General features: G+C 35.8%; 1 protein-coding gene across 6 annotated transcripts in view; it reads right to left on the bottom strand.

Annotated features, from left to right (window-relative positions):
- Shmt1 (serine hydroxymethyltransferase 1 (soluble)) overlaps positions 1–17,816 on the bottom strand; it is a 90,037-nt gene that overhangs the window by 50,380 nt on the left and 21,841 nt on the right. For all 6 annotated transcript variants that reach the window (XM_031932755.2, XM_031932763.2, XM_031932758.2 and 3 more), the window contains 1 exon segment: positions 14,014–14,225. In XM_031932755.2, coding sequence (XP_031788615.1) covers positions 14,014–14,225 — 212 coding nt within the window.

Genomic DNA, 17,816 nt, shown 5'->3' on the forward strand with positions numbered 1-17,816 from the left:
AGTGCATTGTACTATGATCTTAATATAGTGTGCTTCTGACCATACCTCTTGGGTGGTGTGAAAAACTATCATCCTAAATTTTAAACTTCAAACCAATTACACATTTAATGAAACTCTACTTCTTATACAATCGGGAGAATAAACCTGCAATATAACTTTAATCATAACAGTTAAGATAAGACTTAACCATAAGACTAAATTCTATACAATAATAGTGATAGTGAAAATTTAGAAACATTGATTGATTCTTTGTCTGCCTAACAAAAAACTATATTATCTAATCATTAACAATACAGTTAACAATCTAGGAAATAAATATTATTGTATCAATGGTCCAAGTGGTAGTGGTAAAAGTTATTTACATATCGTGATGTTTAAATATTTAATTTGGCCTAGACAGGTATTGCTGCTAATTTATTAATTAATGGAAAAACTGTCTATAGAACTTTCAAATTACCATTAAATATTAATAAACAAACAACGTGTAACATTTGTCTTGATTTAAAATTTGGTGAACTGATTGAAAACGTAAAAATTATAATTTGGAATGAAATATCAATGGATTCAAGACATGCTGTTGAAGCAATTGATAAATGTTTTTATAAAATATGTCAAAATGACTTTCCTTTCGGAGGAAAAGTTATTGTAACATCTGGTGACTTTAGAAAAACATTGCCTATACTGCGACTCTTACGTGAGAACTTTCTGGATTAACATTTGAAATAATAATTTTAAATGTTGGATCGAGAAAGTTCTACACGTATAAAGGTACAGCGAGACTCAGGGCCACAAAAGTATCAAGTGGCTAAGAATCTCGCTGACCTAAACAACTTCCCTGCCAACGGCTAGAGGCGCACGTGCGGAGCTTCATTGCAGTTTCGGCGCGCAACTAGTTGCCAGGCCCCGTAAGGCCTAATGAGTGCAACAAGCGACAACACTGTAACGCGGCTAAGGGGAAGTAAGCTGGCGACGGCGTGGGAGGTCCGGAACCTCTTCTGAGCGCTCTCGAACAACGCTGCTCTCACACTCCGTAATCGGGCGCAGAAGCCGGCGGACCTATAGAGTCTCATTCAGATTTAATTCATAGATCTAGATCGATTAGTCAAATAAAATAGTGTTCATCATTAGATTTCAATTGAGAATTTCGTGTAGAATTGTAGAGAGTTTGTTCAAAAGGAAATATACATAGAATTGGACCATACATTTTATCAATATATATTCATCCAAGTCACTCATTCCCAAAATTCCAAAATGTCAAAGGGAGAAAAACTCTAGAAGGAAGAGTTTTCCATTCAGTGAGTCGTTCAAGTAAAAATCGCAAGGTAAGATTTATAAGTATTAATTTGGACCACTACCAAAAGCAAAGAAAGGACATTCGTAGGCAGGGATACGGATCCAGACCAGATTCCTCCCTGGACACCTGTAGAGCGTGCCAAATAGGCAATCTCGCATAAAAAAGGGAAACTCTTCAAGTTTCCGCCTAACAAAAATTGCAGGTCCCACCTAGATATAGCCTATCTCAAAGCAAATTTTCTTCTCTTTTCTTTTGGACCACAATATACTAATATTAACGTGAATGCAGTGTCTGCGACGCTAAAACAAAAAATTTTAAATTAGAAAAATCGTGAAAATTAAATGGTGAAATAAAATAAGTGAACGCGAAGTGATTAAAAAATTTCTTTAAGAGTAAAATCACGCGAGATACTCGTAACAAAGGCAGGTGCCGAATTTCAAACTGCGCGCAGCAGTGTCGAAAGCGTCGCTTGGAAGCTTGGCGTCGTGCCGTGACGTCAGAGCCTTTGTAGTGGTTCAGTGCGCGTGGGTAGTCAAGGGGGCGGCCATCTTGCGAGCTTCGGTTTTCCCAAACTTGAAATCAATCGTTGCTTTGTTCATGTTCGTTCAGCCTGTTGAGAAGAAAAACGTGTTAGGAAAATATTCGAATCGAAAAAAAAATTATAAAGGATCCAGATTTCAAAACGATAAATATTCAAATCTTCAAAAATTTGCTGAAAATAAAATCATTTTAGTCAAAAGCATCTTAATTCTCAAAAATTTCGACAAAAGCAACTTTGCAATTTTCAAAAAAGGAACGAAATCATTGCTTGTAAATGGACCCCAAATGATAATGACTAAAATATTTATGATTCGAATATAAAAGAAAATATCTCATGAACATATAAAAATTTATATAATACAGCTGACAACAAGTTGGTAAAGTCACATTCATTGTTTGAAGTTGTGAAAAGAAATAGAATATCAAAAGCGCACTTTGAAGTACTCGTGCAAGCCCCTCTTATATGATTATACACTGAAAAGTTAATTAGACATAAGTTATAAGTTTGAAAAAATGAACAAATTGGCCCCACTAATCTTTATGAGAGTAAAAAAATTGAGAAAACGCGTCTAAACAAGAATATCTAACTTTGGTTATGCGACAAATGCAATCAGACACCTAATTTCAAAATATTCATTATTTTATCACAAACACACACTTTTATTCTCACCATTATTTATGAGGAAGACGAATGTTGGAACGCGTCGAAGCTAATCTCATTTTGAAACAATTGTAGAAACAAAGTAAAAGCACGTACACTAAAAGGAACACTCATCTGGTCCATATTCAGCTTTGTGGGATTGTTGATTACTGCAATTACAATTAAATCGTGGAAGTTTCAACCAGTGGATTCACTTTAGCCCCGTGAACAGCATTCATTGTGCAAGTTTCTCGACCTTAGAAGGAGCAAATAACTTAAGAAAATAAAGTGTGTGATAACACTCAAAAATTTATACTTGCATGTTTTCCTTGAGTTGTCGCAGGTGAAAGAGGTCGTCGAGAGCCTTGAAATGCCCTAGAACAAATAAGAAGGTTTATTTAACACAAAGCAACGAGTCCTAGTATCATATGAATCATTTAATTTAAATAGATTGTCAGAAAAACTTATCTGATTAGTAAGCAGCAACAGGTTTTACTGCTTGGGGTAGAGAATCCTGGGCGCACACTTATATTTCTACTTTTGCTAATAAACACCTTCGAAAATCACTGTCACAGGTAGAGGACACACTCGCGAACCAGTAGATTACACGTGCGCACTATTTTAACCTCGATTTAATAACGATAATTGAAGGAGAAAGTACGCGACGCGACGCGGGTGAGGTTAGCCATTGCAGCATAGCAGCCGACGGCACGTGTTTGTTCAGAGCGAACGCGGGCGCAGACGCATTACTATGGACTTTACAGCGGTGCGAGACTAGGCGCGCGCAACTGACGCGGCCGAGTCGAGATAAAGTCAAGAAGCAGAGAGAGCGCGCGGCAGCCAATTTGAGCGAGCGCGGGATTCAAATAGTGAAAACGAAAAATCAACATTTTAAGAGTTTTACTACAATAATAATCATTATTAATTATTATAGATTTAAAACCACGCTTGTTTAACCTTTTCGTAAATAAATAAATAATTTTTTTTTGTTTGATTATTTTATCGAGAGAACTTTACACCGTAGGAAGTAATAATTGTTAGTTTAGGGTTCTATTAACTAAATATTAATTGAATAATAAATTCTTTATCTTCGTGGATTTCAAAACAATATTAAAATTTGTTATTCTTTTAAGGATAATTATTACTATTAATTCGGTTTTTCTTTAATTGGTTGATCATAAGGTGTTTAATTATTTTTAAGCATAGTCATACTAATAATTGCTTAGAATTTCAATTTTGTTCTTTTTCATCGTGTTCATCTAATTCTTTTTATGTTTAATTAAATAAAATAAAATCGAGTGACGCTTTATACGCAATTTACGTAAAAACTTTGAAACTTTTGTTAAACTATTTCAGCACACTTAATTTCTTTTTCTTGTTAACTTTCACGTCATATGCCAAAATTCAATTATTTAACTCAATCTGCCCAATTAAGTTTTACAATAATTTTCAAATAAACAATCAAATCTCATCGATAATTTTCAGAATCTTAGGAATTTTAATCTCGACTAGGCTAATTAGTAACGTTTAAGTTTTGGGTACTAGTTTTTTTTTGGGTTCTTGAATTTAATTATTATTATTATTATTATTATTATTATTATTATTATTATTATTATTATTATTATTATTATTATTATTATTATTATTATTATTATTATTATTATTATTATTATTATTATTATTATTATTATTATTATTATTATTATTATTATTATTATTATTAAACCAGACAAATTATAATTTACAGTGTAGTTACATGGAATAAATACAATTCTGCAAAAAATAACCTGCAGAGACACACAAAGGTGCCTGTAGGCAGGGCCGGCTCATATATTACTTAAATATAATAATCTTAAAAGACTAGAACTTGAAACTAAATAATAAGGTTATCTATATAACAAAAGTACAGCATTTGCATAGAGATTGTAATAGCACTAGAGTTTACAAATTTTGAACACATATTCAGTGACAGAGAGAGACAATTAGTATGTGGAGATTATCCATTTTTTTATTTTACTCTTTTGCCAGGCAGTATTTATGTTGAGTGTTTTCAGATTACATGGTAGAATATTGTAGACAGATATAGCTTTCAAATAGCTCATCTTGTTACTGACCATTTTTTTGAATTTTGGAACGATTATGTTCTTATTCCTAGTTTTGCTACTAGAGTTCAAGAATTTAGTTCTTAGATCATTGTAGTGAAATAATAGCGCTTCATATGCATACAGTTTATCCAGATTCATCGGATTCTTTTGTACAAACTTATTCTTATTGACTATTTTCAGAATCCTTTTCTGCAGGTTTTGAAGTAGGCTAGTATTATTTTTATATGCGCCTCCCCACGCAATAATCCCATAACTAATAATACTATGGAAAAAGGCGTAGTACACCATTTTCATTGTTTCAGTTGCCATGGTAGGAGACATTTTGTAGAAAATGTATAAAAGGTATTTAGTTTTTTTTATAATGTTTTGTATGTGAGGCTCCCATCTCAAATTATAGTCAATAATAATCCCTAGGTATTTACAACTCTCGACCCTCACTAGTGGCTTATCATTAATTTTAACATAAGTATGGTTTGGCACACTATCACAATAGTTACCGAAAGTCATATAAACCGTTTTCTCAACATTAAGTGATAATCTATTGTTCGTCAGCCAAGCATGTACCAAAAGTAGATACCTGTTCACATTGTCTTGGGCTTTGTCCCATGATGATCCAGTCGATATTATGACTGTATCATCAGCATAGGAAGAAATTGCTTCGGTAGGAATTTCCTTTAAAAGGTCATTGATATAGAGTAAGAATAGCAGAGGACCCAAGATAGTACCTTGTGGAACTCCGATATCTATTCTCGTACTATCACTCTCGACCTGATCAACTCTGACTTTCTGATATCTATCAGTCAAATAGCTACGTAACAGATCCAGTGCCTGTCCTCTAATTCCAATATGGAAAAGTTTCTCTGTTAGAATCGCGTGATCAACGGTGTCAAACGCCTTAGCAAGATCTAAGAAGGTGACTATCGTTGGAATACTATCGTCAAGGTTATTATATAGTATGTTCGCCAAGTGATTAAGTGCATTTTTCGTTCCAATGTTCTTTCTAAATCCAAACTGTTTATCAGAAATGAGTTTGTGTTTATTTACGAAATCAATAATTCTAGAATATATTATTCTTTCCAAGATCTTAGCTAAATTAGATATCAGGGATATTGGTCTGTAGTTTGAGATATTAGACTTCACGCCAGATTTATGAACAGGTATCACCTCAGCATTTTTAGAGCATTTGGCCATATGGCTTTTTCAATACATAAATTGAAGACATGAACTAATGGTTCAATAATGAACTCACTTAAGGCCCTTAGGGTCTTTGTCTTAATTTTATCAACACCCCCATTTTTCAATTTCATATTATAAATGATGTTAGCAATTTCACCTGAATTTGTTGGACCAAAAAATATTGAATCACTGTTCATGTCCGGCATTTTTATCATTGTGTTTGGAGATTTCTCGATCTTAGCACTTAACCTATGTCCAATTTCACAGAAATAGTTGTTAATACAATTTGCTATATCAGTTTTGTCATAAATTTTACTATCTTCAGTTTCAATATAATTTATGCTATCTTTTGTTTTTTTATTCTTCCCTAGTTTATTGTTAATGATACGCCATAATTGTTTAGAATTATTTACATTTTTTTCTATAAGAGTTTTGTCATATTTAATTTTCGCATCTTTTATGACTTTATCCAATACTTTGGCATAGGTGACATACTCACGCTTGAGTTGTTCATTTTTAGTATCTTTACGCCAGAGGTTGTATAAAAATTCTTTGGTAGCGCATGATTGCACAATAGCATCTGTAATCCAGGTCTTCCTACGTTTGTGACCAGTTTTTTTTTCCTTATCGTCGCTTGTTCAATACATGATTTGATTTCACTTATTAATTTGTCAATGGCTATGTTAGGATCATGCACTGTCAATATCTCATTCCAGGATCTGGAAGAAGTAGTATGCACTAATCTTCTGTAGTCAATAAATTCAATGGGTTCAGATACTTTGGATTTGATTTTACCTAGAGAAACAATGATCGGATAATGGTCGGTTAATGAATTGATTAAATTGTACGAGGCAGTTTTGAGATTTTCCGTTTTTATGAAGATATTGTCAATACATGATCCTTTACAATTTCCAACAGATGGTCTCGTAGCACCAACAAAGCCAGGTATATAACCCTTATCCAAGAAATTACATAGAAACTCTTGGCTCACTCTGTCTGATTCTGAATCATACATCTTGTAGTTATTTTGTATAAAGGTTTCAGTGCATATCAACATTGAAGATTTAGTTGTTAGACTATTTACTAATATTTTCAGTTTATCAAAGTTTGCAGACATACTACGTATGTTAACATGCATGATAAAATCACAGTTATTTTTTTTTAGCGCCTTGATAAGACTAGTAGTATCTTCAAAAATTTTTTCCTTTTTAACAGAATCGTTATAGATTTGATCCAATATTTCACAATCAATTTTAAAAAAATTAAAAAAATAATGTTATTAGACAATGACAGAGCAAGAAGAAAGAGAGACTACTTAGTCTTGGCAGGTTTTACCTTAGATTTAGACTTAGAAGGTAGTTGCTGTCCACGCTTTTGCTGTTGATTGAGATTTTTCAGATGATTTTGTTTTTGCAGTTTGACTTTGTTCTCCAGATGATGACTATCTTTTTGTTGCTGCTGACGAGGTGTGTTAACTTCTGATTGATCAGTGTCACTCATACCATCACTTTCTTCATAAACATTCTCGAATGCCTCCTCTTGGTAATATATCGGCATAGGTTTGACTGTCGGTAACCTAGGTTTGACAGGATAATCAGTTGAAACAATGTATTTTTGTATTTTGTTTTTAAAAATGTAACATTGATTTGAGTCCATAGCATCATGATTGATGTTGAGATCTGTTGCATATTTGCGATTGCTGTAATAGCAGTTCAGACATGCCAGAGCTGGGTTTTTACAGCTTGTGGTTTTGTGTGCTTGTGAGCAACTTAGACAGGTGGTTTCATTCATGCATTTAGCTGTATTGTGACCAAATCTAGAACATTTCATGCAAGGTTTAATGTTTATCAGGTCATAAACTCTGCAACTTTGCCACCCACACAGATTTTATTATTTCTATCTCGTATACATCTATAAATGTCAGGAGTGACTTCAACTAGAACACTAGTGAGGTTAGTTTTGCTGTTGGAGTACATGTGCAGTAGTCTAGCTTTGGTTTCAAAGTTGGCAAAGTTTCTGGTATTAATGTCGTCCTCGATTCCATTCATGTCCATATTAGATACATTAGCTATACCAACAATTTTGATTTTAGGATTGTTTAGTTGTTCCAGATTGACCTCACAAATGTCTTCAAAATTTGCTTTTAGTAAACTTTCAATTTTGATAACACTAGCCTCATCTAGGCATTTGACTATGATTTGATTACTATTCTTCAAGCAGTAAACATCATTCGTTTGAATGCTTTTCTCGTTGAACAGACACTTTGTGATGTTGTTCTTTATCACACTTTTCGAGGTTTCACCTTCTGTTTTAATAATGATTTTCGGTATACGCTTAGGTAGTTGTTTGTCTTGACACTCTCTTGAATATTCACCTGTTTAGTAGTAGATAGACTAAGCAAATCACGCAGCATTGCATTTTTCTCATCCAGTTCTTTGTTTAGTTGACGCAAGAGTTCATTCTCTTTGTGAACGTGGTCGCATAACGCCTCAAAATCTTTAATTGTGGAGTTTAGTTCAACAGATTTGTTTGATAAATCTTCCAGAATTTCCTTTCTGACTTCTTTCCTGATCTCTTCAGATTGTTTTAGTTTGACGGTTGCAATCAGCGTCCTTGCTGACTCACTGAGTACATTCTCATCTACTTTTGAGGTTAGATTCGGATGATCTTGGCAGATAATTAGTCTCTCACTGATGAATTTTAAGTTTTTTTGTCTGGCACAACTCTGATGGAAAGCACTATCACATATTATGCAAATGACTGTAGATACTTCATTTTGGCCATGACATTTTAGGAAACTCTTGGAGCCTTTGTTGGGAGGACCTTTCCGTCCCGCCATCTTGACTGATGTGTCTATTAAGATATAACTATTTAATTTTCCTTTTAGTATATAAGAATCGAGCGATATTGTTTTAGGATAAAGGTTATGACAATTTGAAAGGTTTTAGCTTAAGTTTACCTTTTAGAAATTATATTTTTATTTCTCAACTTGCGTGGATTTTTATTTTTACCCCTCTACGAGCATTATATATAATACCCTACAAACCCTTTTTGCGACATACGAAACCTTAGTAATATTTTTTGTTGTTTTGGTTCATACGAGTGATTATCTAGAAGGCATACAGTACTTATTCGAGATGACGGGGAACGTCTCAAACAATGATGATTCAGCCAATGGAGGAGCACCAGGCATGCTATTAATGAGCACCATGGCAAACAGCTTTGCACTCATGAATTGCATAAGCGGCATTCCAAGTTTTGATGGGAAAAAGAATCTTCGAGACTACATACAAGATTTGAGAAACGCCAGCGAGTTAGTCAGTGACCCGATCAAGCGGCAATTCTTACAACATGCTCTACATAAAATCACGGGATCAGCGAAGAAAAGTTTAAACAATAAAACGATAAAAAGTGTAGAATATTTGATACAACATTTAAAGCAAAGATTTGAACCCGGAAGAAATTTCAGTTACTATAATAATAAGATACAGAACGTGAGAATGAGAGAACAAAACGCAGTAGGCGATTTTTATGATGAAATAAACGTGCTCCTGAGCAGTGCTAAGAATGCTTTGAAGGAAGAAAAAGGAGAAGAATTCAAAAATGAGATTATAGCACCATTGGAAACTTCAGCAGTGGACGTATTTATCAAAGGTTTACCTGCAAATTTGGCTGAGCGAGTAGATTACAGTAAACCCAATGATTTGCGAGAAGCTTATGAAGAAGCAGTACGACTAGAAACCAGGATGGAAGCTAAAATAATCCCAGATTCAAGACCGTACAGAGGTAGAGGCCGATATTACAACAATCAAGATAATTATAATGGGCCGCAAAATGGTGACAATTATCGTAATTATGGAAGATACCGGCATGAGAATCGCTACCAAAATAATCAACAAAATAATTCAGATTACGTGGGGTATGCAAATGATAGAACGTACAATGGACAGTAACAAAATAAACCTCAAAATTATCACCCACAAAATAATTATCAGAACCAACAAAACAATTATCGAGGAAGAGGGTATCAAAATAATTATGGCAACCAAGGTGGACTAGGAGGTTACCATCCTAACTACAATAATGGGCAGCAACAAAGTAACAATTGCCAGGCTTGGAATAGCAATGGAAACAGGGGAAATCAGCAAATATTCGATCACGAGACTGGAAAATACTATGACGCACCACCGTATCCTAACAGGAGAAATGACACTAACTGGCGCAATAATCACCAACATAATGATCAGGCCCAAAGAGGTAATTTAAACTACCAAGAGGCTCGCCCCGACCCCAGGATGGCGAGCCAAAACCAAGGTTATCCGAGACAGAACTAAATGCATCCAATGCAGAATCAGGGTACAAATCAAGTCCAAAACAAACAGATGCCCGGAAACACGGATCAACAGCATTATCAACAACAGCTACAGGCATACAGCGAGAACAAAAATGCGAACCCAACCGATCCAAGCAACAATCAGCCGAAAGCACCAGGAACGGCAATTTTGTCGAGGCCAGAGAGGTATCAAGAATGTGGTCCACAGACTGTAAAGGACCTCAAAATGTTGATTGGAAGGATGACAAAGCCACAGCAGTAAGAATAAGAATACCAGTTGGAACCACTAAACCATGGGTGGAATTCATGATTGACAACGGAGCCACAGTGAATTTAATTAAAGCAAGTGTATTGGACGATGACATGCCCATTTGCACTGCTGACGCAGAGAACTAGGCGGAATCACGAACCAGACTGTGAAGACGTACGCATCAACATATTTAGATATAAAAGGTACCCCTGTAAAATTCCAAATAGTGTCGGATGACTTTCCAATTCCATTTGATAGGATGTTAGGACGCAATTATCTAAAGAAAGAAGAGGCTGTGATATCTTATTACAAAAATGCGCTAATGATAAGCGGAGATGCGATGCACCCAATACCGTTCATAGAACACGAAGAACATAATCCAAAGAATTTAAGAAAAGGATATAAATGCAAACAAGCCAACGAAATACTAAAGGTAGAACCTGCAAGTGAAAAGGGAAATAAGGTAACAGAACCAACAATCATCCGAGAGACAGAACAAGCCCCAGGGAAGGTGACACATACAATAAAAGCGAGGAGCAGACAAGTAATACAAATCAACTTAATCAAAAGCGACCTGGAAGAGGGATATATACCAACGTGAACAACACTTGCAAGATAATGGCTATCAACACCAGTGAACAAGACGTGACGATAGAAGTGGATCCAAAAGAATTAATACCTTTCGACACAGGACCGCAATTTCCTGCAAGAAACAGACAGTGAGTTTGATGAAGATGCAATAATAGATAGAATCAAACGATTGGAAAAGATGAAAGAAGTCATAAGGAGAAGTCATCTCAATCGAGAAGAACTAGATATAGTGGACCGAATAATCAAAGACTATTTAGATAGATTCTTACTACCAGGTGACAGACTACCATGTACTGATATGATTCAGCACCGCATTCATTTAGAGAACGATGTGCCTATAAACACGAAGCAAAATAGACACCCGCCACAGCATAAAAAAGTTGTGAGAGACAGTGTAGCCAAGAAACTAAGAGACAAAATCATAAGTATCCAATTCACCTCGCAATTCACCGATATGGATTGTGCCAAAGAAACCCGACAGCCATGGAAATCCAAGATGGCGGATGGTCATTGATTTTAGAAAATTGAACAAGAAAACAATCAGAGACGCATATCCATTACCGAATATCGCAGATACCATGGACCAATTGGGAGGTGCAACGTACTTTTCTATCTTCGACTTAGTAAGCGGCTTTCAACAAATACCGATGGCACCCGAAGACTGCTATAAAACAGCTTTCACGACAATCAATGGACATTACGAGTATACCAGAATGCCAGAAGGTTTGAAAAATGCCACAGCGACTTTCCAAAGACTAATGGAAAAAGCACTTAGAGGACTTCAGAACATTGAGATGCTTGTGTATTTAGATGATATCATTGTTTATATCAAAGATCTACAAGAGCACGAAAGTAGAATCAGAAATTTAATGCAAAGACTAAGGGAAGCGAAATTGGTTCTGCAACCAGATAAAATTGAATTCTTCAGAAAAAAGTGGGCTTCTTAGGACAAATAATCAGTGCAAGAGGCGTGGAACCAAATCCAGAGAAAGTTCCAGCCATCGCTAAATTAGCCACACCCAAAAGCGCAAAGAATATAAGGGAAGTACTTGGAATGTTTGGCTATTATCGAAAGTACATTAAAGATTTTGCCAAAATTGCAAAACCGCTGTATGATCTATTGAAAAAGAATGTTAAGTTTGAGTGGACCGAAAAATGCGAAGAGAGCGAAAAATTAAAACAGTGCCTCATGGAGGAACTCACACTACAATTTCCTGACTTCAACAAAGAATTTACTCTGACGCCTGATGCATCGGATTACGCAGTTGGAGCCATTCTAAGCCAAGAGAAAGATGGATTTAACCACCCCGTACAATATCTATCGAGAGCATTAAACAAAGCGGAAAGAAACTACTCCACTACAGAAAAGGAGTGTTTAGCTGTATTATATGCGCTACATCAATTCAGACTATATTTATTATGTCGCAAATTTACCTTGGTCAGTGATCACGAACCATTAAATTGGATGCACACTAGAAAGGACCCTGGATAAATATTAATGAGGTGGATGTTTAGATTCACCGGGTACGAGTACACTTTTAAATACAAGCCAGGCAAACTGAACAAGAATGCTGATGCCTTATCGAGAAATCGTCCAGAAATGACCGAAATGGAAATATATGAAAATCTGCCAAAAATAAAGGTCATGATTATAGATGAAAAGACAAAGCAGAACGGGAACAAAACTAAAAGTAATGCTTCAACAGATGGAACAACCTTTCGAAACAGAGCTCACTCAGCATCTGAAAGAACTACGGCCCCAAGAGGAAGAGTGAGACCAGTAGGAGCGAAAACAAACAAGAATGCACCAAAATTGGATCACAGCGAGATTGCGCAAAGGACGCGAGGGAGAACAACAAAGGTAGAAAATCCAATAGCCACCTACATCAAACAAGGAGCAATACCAAAAGTGCCCAAGACAGTGAAGTCTGCCAAAACAAATAAACCCATGGACAAACCTTTGTTGAAAGTGACCAAACCTACATCAGAGACCATTGCAACTAACGAAGAAGAAAGCAGCAAGGATACCCAAAGTGTTACCGATTCTGAGGCATCCATCAATAGAAAACTCGTACGCTTACGTATACGGCCACGGATGTGATTTTATTATTATTTTTTTTTTTTACGACCCGTAGTTTATGCTGTCTAGCTGTAAAATATATTCGAAGACAGCGTCTAGGTGTACAGTGTGACCTATAACGAGGTCTAGTTGGTGCTCTCCGTATTTTATGTTGTCTATGTATAAAAATAATCGAGGACGGCTTCTAGGTATACAGGGTGGCCGATGATGAGACGTGGGTTGTGTGCTCCGCAGTATTTGCTCAAAAATCTCAAAAATATTTGCTCAAAGAAAATGAAATCTACATAAAAGAAAAACTTTTAACAATATCTGTTTTCTATATAATGATTAGAAAAATATTGTAATGAACTTGACTTTTTTTATTGATTTCAGTTCTTTTATAATCTATAATTTCGTTGTAAATGAAATAACGCTATTATGTTGCACTACATTATTGCCATGTATAACATATCACGGAATGCATCAAACTCGCCTAACACTTTTACTTTGGTTAAGGGGCAACTTCACTAATTATTACAACTATTTTAAACTATATCAATTTTTATAAATCAGAAATGTAATTTATAATTATCAACAGATTTTTATTTGTATAAGGAATAAGAAATATTTTAAAAGTGCCATTTTCACTGTTTGATGGCTCATTTCATCGAATAACCTATTTTGACAAAAAGTGTTCCCTGCGCATAGCCTAATTATAAAAACTTCTAAACCTATGATTAAAATTCATGTTTTAACTATATTTGTCAAAATGGGTTATTCGATGAAATGAGCCATCAAACAGTGAAAATGGCACTTTTAAAATATTTCTTATTCCTTATACAAATAAAAATCTGTTGATAATTATAAATTACATTTCTGATTTATAAAAATTGATATGATTTAGAATAGTTGTAATAATCAGTGGAGTTCTACCTTACAAGTTGTTTTTTTTATATCGATTGAATTTACTGCATAATTTCTTTCTTTATAGTACATAAAGTATTAGGACATGATTATTTAATTACCATGAGTTAAATGACCACCGTCGGGAAGATCTAATCCCATTATACGTCCATGAGGCTCTATTAAACCTGTATAGACAGCAAAATTAGCAGGACTTCCAGAGTATGGTTGGACGTTACAACCCCATTCTTCAGGATTTAAACGAAACGCCTCTAAACATCTTTTTTGAGCTAACAATTCTATTTCATCAATATATTCGTTACCACCATAATATCTGTAATAAAAAAATGTTTGGATGTTATTAAACAATACCTTGATTCAACCGTGATAATATGTAAATAAAAACAACAAAGAGCAATTTTGCCTCAATGGTTGTGTGTTGGTTAGTCAATTTAACTTTAAAACTAGCAAGAAACGCCAGCTTCGTTCGCGAGTTACAAATTAATTAATAATATCTAATTATTTGTGTCAACGTCCACATCATGTTTCTTTTTGTAACAATAATAATATTTACAATATAGAATATTATAAACACACAAATTATAATTTGATATATATATTATAGTATTATATTACATTTTTAATATTAGAATCAATTTTAGAAATCAAAAACAAATCAAAAAATTCTAACGATACTTTTGACGCATGCGCACTACATGAACCAATCATATTGACGCAGTCTTTGACATATTGACGCTCCGGTCATGACTTTTTTATATAGAGATATATTAGATGTACACTATATAATAGTTAATTCTTGTGGAACGTTTTTGAAATGCTCCAATCAGATTGCCGGATTGATAAATTCTAACCAATCAAAATCACAATTTCAAAAACGTTCCACGTGAATTTGCTACCGTCGGGTATAAATAAATATAGTCAATACAGCTAACATTCTAAAAAAAAAATATAAAATATGAAATATAATGATATTTATAATCTAAAAAGCTTTCCTTTTTACGCTAGCTATCGCAAACAAAATACAGTATATTAATGATTTTTAAAATACTTTCAATCTTAATTATTTTACTGTAGGAACACCCGTCACGATATCGAATATATTGTATGAATTATTTCATTAAAAATGCAGAAATATTTGGTAATAAATGGTTATAATATAGCCATAAAATGGTCAGAATCATAACAAAAATTCCCAAATCCACACACATCCATCCGCACGGACATTTTACAAAAACTCTGACAACTCTGAACTCTAAACACCTCCAAATGCGTTTTTACGAAGTTTTAGCGAAACTGAAAATTTTACTGTTACAAAGCTTCCTCTAGGAGGAAGCAAAACATCAATCGTATGTTTAATTATTGTGCGTGTAACAATAACTTCAGTTAGCTGCATATATTTTATTTTGCACGCAATAAAAACAAATGTCAATCAAATACATTTGGATAGATAATGATTTCTATGCTACATTCTGGCGTAAAAATAGTCAACAATTCATTTTAGTCCACTTCTTAATTAATTTCTTATCAGATGGTTTATTTATATCTAGTACTTTTAGACTATTTGGTAGTACATTATAAATAATTATTGCTTTGTTAAGACTTTTTTATCACTGGCTCTTTTGTAACTTTTAGGCATAATTAAACTCTTTTTCCTAGTTGTCGAGAAGTCGGTGCGTCCCTACGAAGTACAGATGGCGTCTGATGTTCGCGTGCATTGCGGGAAACCTCACTTCAACACTTCCGCCTTTTCCTCAATGCAGTCGCGTATACCTAATTCCCTACACACATACTTAAATTTGTTGCGAGGCAGAGGTTTGGTCAAAACATCTGCCAGTTGTAAATCTCTTGGTACGTATTGAAAGAAGAGTTCGCGAGACTTTTGCTTTTCGCATAGAAAGTGGCATTTGACGTCAATCTGCTTGCTTCTCTTATGAAATTCCGCGTTCTTTGAGAGCTTAATTGCTTCTTGGTTATCAACAAATAAATCTGTAGGTGATTGACATGGACGTCCAATATCGCTTAATAATTGTCTGAGCCAGACCAGCTCTTTTGCCGCTGTGGCGTGTTACGAGTCTTTGTCGTTGAGACGACCAAACAACCGGACCGGTAGACATCACAAATACAAAACCAGTTACAGAACGTCTGGTTTCTGTATCGTTCGCGAAGTCTGCGTCTAAGTAGCCTATTAGAGGTTGACTGCGGTTGACTTGTCCTTGATAAACAATTCCAGTATCGATGGTACCTACCAGGTAGGACATGATACGTTTGACTGCTTGCCAATAAGTCCTGTTATGTCCTGTTATGTTTATTCAGGAATTAGCTCACTGCGTTGACAAAAAATGCGATATCAGGTCTGGTAGTTACAGCCAGGTACATGAGAGAGCCGACGACTGCTTCTCTGTATGGCACGCTGGCCAATAGTTCGCTTTCGCATGTGACTGGGTGCAAGATGATATGTGGGTCTGCAGAAACATTTACCGGATTTGCTTCGCTCATAGAACATTTTTTTAAGATGTTTTTGGTGTAATCACCCAAGTGAATGTGCGTCAGTCTATTGTTTCGGTCACGGTCTATCTGCAGGCCCACAGACCGACTTGCATTCCCTACGGTTATTTCGAATTCGTCTCGCAATGAATTAATAACCGACCTGATGCTAGAGACCGATTCGCTGACTAATAGACCGTCATCTATAAACAATCCGAGATTATGCTAGAATCTAATTTGCCTACAAACACAAAACTGTCTGCGAAACATTATTTGAAATTGCATTTATTTAGTAATGATTTGAACCGCTCGTTCCAACATCGTGGTGTTTGTTTGAGTCCGTACAAGGAATTGCTGAGCTTACAAATTACGCTTTTACGAACGCTCTTCGATCTTCCTTCTTCGCCATTGACGTCTTTTGTGTCTTCAACCACTACTTTAGTGTCCTTGACACCTTCGGATAGCTCCATGAGTATTCTTTCAGGGAGGTGCCCATACAAGAAGGCTGAACGAACGTCGAAGGTCGAAATCTTGAGATTGTCCTGAGTAGCGATGGCTAGTAAAAGCCTTATGTAATCGTACCGGATGACGTGAGAATGTCTCCGTGAAATCGACGCCCTCCTTCTGCATGAATCCCTTGGCGCAGAGTCGGACCTTGAATTTGGGTTGGCCGTTTACAACACTCAGCTTGAACACCCATTTCGAAGTGATGATCGCTTGCGACGATTCACTTTCGACGATTAACAAGCGTCCATGTGTTGTTTCCTTCGTGAGCGTCCAGTTCGTCAGTGATTTCTCTCGACCATTCTGCTGCTTGGCCGCAGCTGATTGCTTCTGAAAAATCAGCGGGGGTTATTATATCTGCCAGACAAGATACGTACTTAGTAGGGCGTTTTAAGGTGGATCTGTTTCTGAGCTTTGGTCCATTCGTAGCTGGGGCTGGTGGAGGCACAGCTCGTCCACTCTTTCTCGAGCAGGAGCTCGGGAAGCTGTCGCTGCGTTGTCCGGATCCACTCCTTCTCCTTCAGCTGCTGCCTCTTCTTTTTCACTGACAACTTTTTCACTTCCACTGAATTCTTTTTGACTGATACATTCGCCTTCTCTTCAAGCTGCTTCTGAGGCTGTTTCAGGTTGATCTCGAGATACTCCTCTGTGACATTTGGAATGGCTGCTTTTTCCACTACGTCGGAGAATAACACATTCCTGGAGATGATCACCTTTCCAGCTAAGTCGTCGTAGACTCTGTAATTGTTAGAGTCCTTTTCGTAGCTCACCAGGTACGTCTTCTTGGCTCGTGCATCAAATTTCTTAGTGAACATCTTAGGGATGTGAGTATATGTAACCGTTCCGAAGGCTCTGGCATGCTCAAGGTTGGGTTTCTTCTGCGTCCAGAGTTCATACGCTGTTTTACCTCCTTGGA

Source organism: Nasonia vitripennis (genome assembly GCF_009193385.2).
Source record: "Nasonia vitripennis strain AsymCx chromosome 1 unlocalized genomic scaffold, Nvit_psr_1.1 chr1_random0008, whole genome shotgun sequence".
In the NCBI taxonomy this organism is placed as follows: domain Eukaryota; kingdom Metazoa; phylum Arthropoda; class Insecta; order Hymenoptera; family Pteromalidae; genus Nasonia; species Nasonia vitripennis.